The sequence below is a fragment of the Phragmites australis genome, chromosome 10 (assembly GCF_958298935.1).
Source record: "Phragmites australis chromosome 10, lpPhrAust1.1, whole genome shotgun sequence".
Lineage (NCBI taxonomy): Eukaryota > Viridiplantae > Streptophyta > Magnoliopsida > Poales > Poaceae > Phragmites > Phragmites australis.
The window spans coordinates 22,339,457-22,344,516 of NC_084930.1; the positions used below are offsets into that span (position 1 = coordinate 22,339,457).

A 5,060-nucleotide genomic window follows, 5' to 3' on the forward strand; every position below is an offset into this window, starting at 1 on the left:
GAATATAGTCCGATAAACTCTTCGGTGTTCATCACCAGACCATCCGATGAGTTCAAACTTACTTTTCTGAAGGTTGCAGTTCTCTTACAAAATAGTCCGGTGTACACTCACTTGAACACCGGACTATCCGGTAAACACATCAATTTTTCCCTCTAAATTGAAATACTCCAGTATAAACTCCATCTGAACATCAGACCATCCGGTGAGATCAACTTTTCTCATACTGAACCATCTGATGAGTGCATTTTTCATAGCATAGAGACATAAAACTTCAATTCTATTTTTCTCTCGAACTTTAATTAATCTTAAACATAGATAAGTACAACCAAATTTATGTAATATCAAAGATCATCAAAATAAATCAATAATTTTATTAATCACTCCGTCGTATATAAATGAAGACTCATTTTGACTTTCACGCTCTCACCGTTGCAGACGGTAGCCCCCACACCCCAGAAAGGACGGAGAGGAATCCTCAGTCAGTTACTCGCACTGCCAGTGCTCCTCCCCAGCCCTCACTCATCGCCTTCGTCTCATTCAATTCCTCCCCAATTCGTCCCGCGTTCCCCTCTGTTGCGTTCGTCCAGCTCACCGATCGATCTCCTTCCCCATTTAGCCGTTCCCGGTAGGAAAGCGAGCTAGCTAGCTCTAGCTCCACTCGACTCCGGCACGTTCTCCTGCTCCACTCCGCGCGCCTGCCCCCAGCGGCGAGAAGCTGCGCGGATCGACGGGCCAAGAACCGGATCGGCCGGCCAATGAAGCCCGCCGCGAGGAAAGACGCCGCTGCTGGCGGAGGAGGCGGCGGTGGCGGAGTGGGCGCATTTGGTGTATCGTGCTTCGACTTCAAGTCCTTCGTCGCCTCCATCGCGCTCCTCACGCTCGTCATCGCGCTCTGGCAGCTCCACCCCTACGGTCCCTTCCTCTCCGCCTCACGGCCATACTGTCCCCTCCTCCCGCGCTCACTCACCAAAGCGTCCTCCCACTCCGCCGCCGCCACATTCCCCTCCGCCAACTCCACCTTCGCGGCTGTCACTACAGCCGCACCAACGGTTGCCTCCGCCGCCACGACGATGCCAGGCTTTCTCCCGGCGGCCCGGCCGCGGGATCCGAACAAGCGGGAGCTCCGGCCGTACGGCAGCGCGGCGGCGCTGTTCGTTCAGATGGGCGCGTACCGGGGCGGCCCGCGCACGTTCGCCGTAGTCGGGCTGGCCTCCAAGCCGGCGCACGTCTTCGGCACACCTTACTTCAAGTGCGAGTGGGTGCCCAGCCCGGACCCGGCGAGCCCGTCGCCGCCGCGGCCCGTCCGGACCAAGGCTTACAAGATGCTCCCCGACTGGGGGTATGGCCGCGTCTACACCGTCGTCGTCGTCAACTGCACCTTCCCTTCCAACCCCAACGCCGCCAACAGCGGGGGCAAGCTCCTTGTCCACGCCTATTACTCCACCGCCTCCCGCCGCTACGAGCGCTTCGTCGCGCTCGAGGAGGCGCCGGGGTCCTACGACGAGTCCCGCTTCCGGCCGCCCTTCCCCTACGAGTACCTCTACTGCGGCTCCTCGCTTTACGGCAACCTCAGTGCCGCCCGCATGCGGGAGTGGCTCGCCTACCACGCGCAGTTCTTCGGACCCAAGTCGCACTTCGTGCTCCACGACGCCGGCGGCGTCAGCCCGGAGGTCAGGGCAGTGCTGGATCCGTGGGTCAGGGACGGCAGGGTCACCGTCCAGGACATCCGGGCGCAGGCCGAGTACGACGGCTACTACTACAATCAGTTCTTGGTTGTGAACGACTGCCTCCACCGGTACCGGCACGCCGCGAATTGGACCTTCTTCTTTGACGTTGACGAGTACATCTACCTCCCCGACGGCCGGACGCTGCAGGAGGTGCTCGGGCAGCTGGAGCGGTACACGCAGTTCACCATTGAGCAGAACCCCATGTCCAGCAAGCTCTGCGTGGAGGATCCGACCAAAGACTACCCGAGGTTTGATTTTTACGCCCAACTAGCTTTTCTTTATCTTAATTATTGCTGCAGTTGTTTATGCCATTGCTATGGTATGGGAATCTTGCCTAGATTCATGCAGTATACAATACTGTAATTGTTATTCTTTGAGAGGGCAAAGAATGTCCTGTGATTGTCAATTTGGTATTTATCAAAGCCACTTCCTTTAATCAGCTAGGACATGTCAGTCAGAAGCGATTTACTTGTTTTTGTTTATACCTTAGGTTGATTGGGCATGTCACTGTTGTTCTCTCCAAGATTGAGGGCAGTTTGACCTTGGTCCATTGACATAAGCTGTTTGTTGGGTTCCCTGAATTAAACTCATCCCAATGGAAATTTCTCTCCAGCATCCTGCCATAGAACTAAAACGTTCAATTTTGTTCTTACTTTAAGTAAGCATATGTTCCAGCAAAGATATTTATGTATACTACTTAGCCTAGAGGGATTCTTTATACAATTGATTGAGAAAGCTATTTGAAGAGGAGGGAAGTACTAGTAAATAACAGTTGAGTATTTCTATTACAAAAAACTTGCATTTCTTCAAAATGGGGTCTGGTTGGAATATTATCTGCTTAGAACGGGCAGTGTTCTGTGGGGAGGGTAGGGGAATAACAGCAGGACCGATGGGGTCCAACGAGTGAGAGGGGGAGGTGCATTGTGGTTCAAAATGCTAACTCGTGACACACTGTAAATTTCCCTTCTAAGCGCGACCTCTGCTGTCTGATTTCACAACCGGCCAGTCGCATATTTACTCCTGTTTAGTCCTAGGAGAGTATGGAGTAGTAACAGTCAGGCTCATAGTTTGTAGTGTCCCATATCATTGATTATAAAAAAGCTCGTATTGCATTCATGCTGTGTGAATTGGGCAATAGCAGAGCCAGATCTAGTATGTAGATACGAATGTGGGTCTAGTCCTTTGAGTTTCCATTTATTTAAGTGCTTCTTATATAACATACTTTATGAATAACGGTGCTTTTGCAAAAAGCTAGGGACATGAGTATTTTGTATGCTGGTTGTTTTGAGATCACAGGATATGTTGAGTATTTCCATTAAGCCATAACCTACAAAATTTCTTGAACAGCCACTATCTAGCAACAGTAGCTTATAACAGGTGAAATTTAAGGGAAGCATTGTTTTGCATGAAGGATTTAGGGAAATAACTTCCTCAGAATACCACTTTCACTGCTGCGCCTGTGTAATTGCTGCAGTCATTGGTTTGACAAACCCAGATAATACATAATCTGATCCTATAAGGCAAAGTTTTTTTTTCATATTGTTCTCTGATTTCAAACTATAGTTTAGGACTGCCACAAGCTGCTATTGGTGTTTTGGATGACACAGTGTACGGCCTGTCATTTTCATACATGCAGTTTGTATTTGAGTGCGTCATGTTTATTTTTTGAGTTTCACAGAGTGCTTATTCTGCCTTTCATTGTCCTTTTTGCTGTGCTTGAAACATTGCAATGCTGACTGTTTTATTACAAAGTTGCCACTATCGTTTGGCGCTAATACATTTTATGTCACGGATTATTCAGGGAATGGGGGTTTGAAAAACTTGTCTTTCGTAATTCAATCACTGGAGTCAGGCGAGACCGCAAATATGCAATCCAAGCTCGGAACGCGTACTCGACAGGTGTGCACATGTCGCAAAATGTCTACGGGAGAACAACCCACAAGACGGAAAGCTTGATCAGATACTACCATTATCACAACTCGATCAACGTCATGGGGGAGCTTTGCCGGGAGTTTGTGCCAAAACCGACTAATGGGAGTAAGGTAATGTTCGAGGGGATACCATACGTCTACGATGACAACATGAAGCGATTGGCAGCGGAGATCAAAAGCTTTCTGCAGGAAACTGTTGGATAAACGTGAACTTTTAAATTTAATTTAATTCTTAAATAAACTATAAACATAAATTGATAAATCAAAATCATGATATAGTGACAGTTTAACTTAAACATATAAGTAACAGAATTACGTATGTAATACTCGAATGCGGTTGCTAACATGAACATTACAGAACTACTTATCATGATAAATATGACTAGATACAGATTGATCATAGTGCATGTACCGGTTGGTAGCGTAAGATGTAGAAACCCTCGTGCTGGTAGAACAGAAGATGAAGACGACCAAGAAGCAAAACACGAGTAGTCGTACAGACCGCTTCCTTAAAAACATTATTCGATCTCTCCAAGTCTAGGATCCCAAAGACGACGGGTTTTGGACACCTGCTCTCCTGATTGCTGGCGCAGCGGGCAAAGTAGACTATATGTGGTGACGCAGCAAAGAGAAATAGATAAAATCTTAATTGCATATATCTTTTGTGGCGGAGCCTGATAGTTATATATAGAGAAAACTGTGTTGTTGAAACGTGTCACGATCAGATTCTTAACCGATATGATTTTCATCTATATCCGTTTGCTCTCGCAGCAAAAGAATGATACTAAAAAAGGTCACACATGTGCAAGCTACTAGACCCGATTTTAGTGGATCATTCATGAAGGTGTCGTGTGCCCACACCCTTTGCCTCGGCCACCGCCATAGCCAGGCTCGGTGTGGCGAGCGAGCGCACGCCTATATTTTTCTAGTCCTTTCATCCACACATGCTAAGTGAGTGGAGATAATTCCTTTTAAGTTAGTCTCTTTTACCTTGACTAGCAAGGTAGACTAAAAGATACACCCTCACCTTCACTAGCAAAGTTGCCCATATATCTAATAGTCCCTCGCCAGATATCAGAGTCTCAATGAGATTTGTCTTTCCTCAATACTATTTGATATACCAATATTTTGCTAAAGACCTATTAGGGTTGAATATCGACCTAGAGCATTAAGCTATCTATACTCATTCATAACTTAGGCAATGGAATATGTCTTGAATTGCACGTTGAGTGCAAATGGAGTAATAACTGATCCTTGGCTGTCAGTAGGCTACCCATCGAGTGAAGCTTATAAGTCATACTCATTTATCTCTTCATGAGCTTATTAGAGATTACCCAAGTGTCACAGACTATGACCAAGAATTAGACTCATATAAGCGTGTTCTTTCAAGATGCTATGTTGG

General features: G+C 47.2%; 1 protein-coding gene across 1 annotated transcript; it reads left to right on the plus strand.

The window, feature by feature from the left end:
• Positions 1-402: 402 nt before the first annotated feature.
• LOC133931167 (galactan beta-1,4-galactosyltransferase GALS1-like) lies at positions 403-4,054 on the plus strand. Its single transcript, XM_062377981.1, has 2 exons — positions 403-1,975; positions 3,529-4,054. Exons 1-2 carry the CDS (start codon positions 756-758, stop codon positions 3,860-3,862), a joined length of 1,554 nt encoding a protein of 517 aa, XP_062233965.1. The 5' UTR covers positions 403-755; the 3' UTR covers positions 3,863-4,054.
• The last annotated feature ends 1,006 nt before the right edge of the window (positions 4,055-5,060 follow it).

What these genes read in the sequence shown, in the direction of transcription:
- LOC133931167 (XM_062377981.1), top strand. Translation starts at nt 756, where the DNA reads ATGAAGCCCGCCGCGAGGAAAGACGCCGCTGCTGGCGGAGGAGGCGGC. An exon ending in CCGACCAAAGACTACCCGAG is followed by an intron (nt 1,976 to 3,528) that starts GTTTGATTTTTA and finishes CGGATTATTCAG; the next exon opens with GGAATGGGGGTTTGAAAAAC.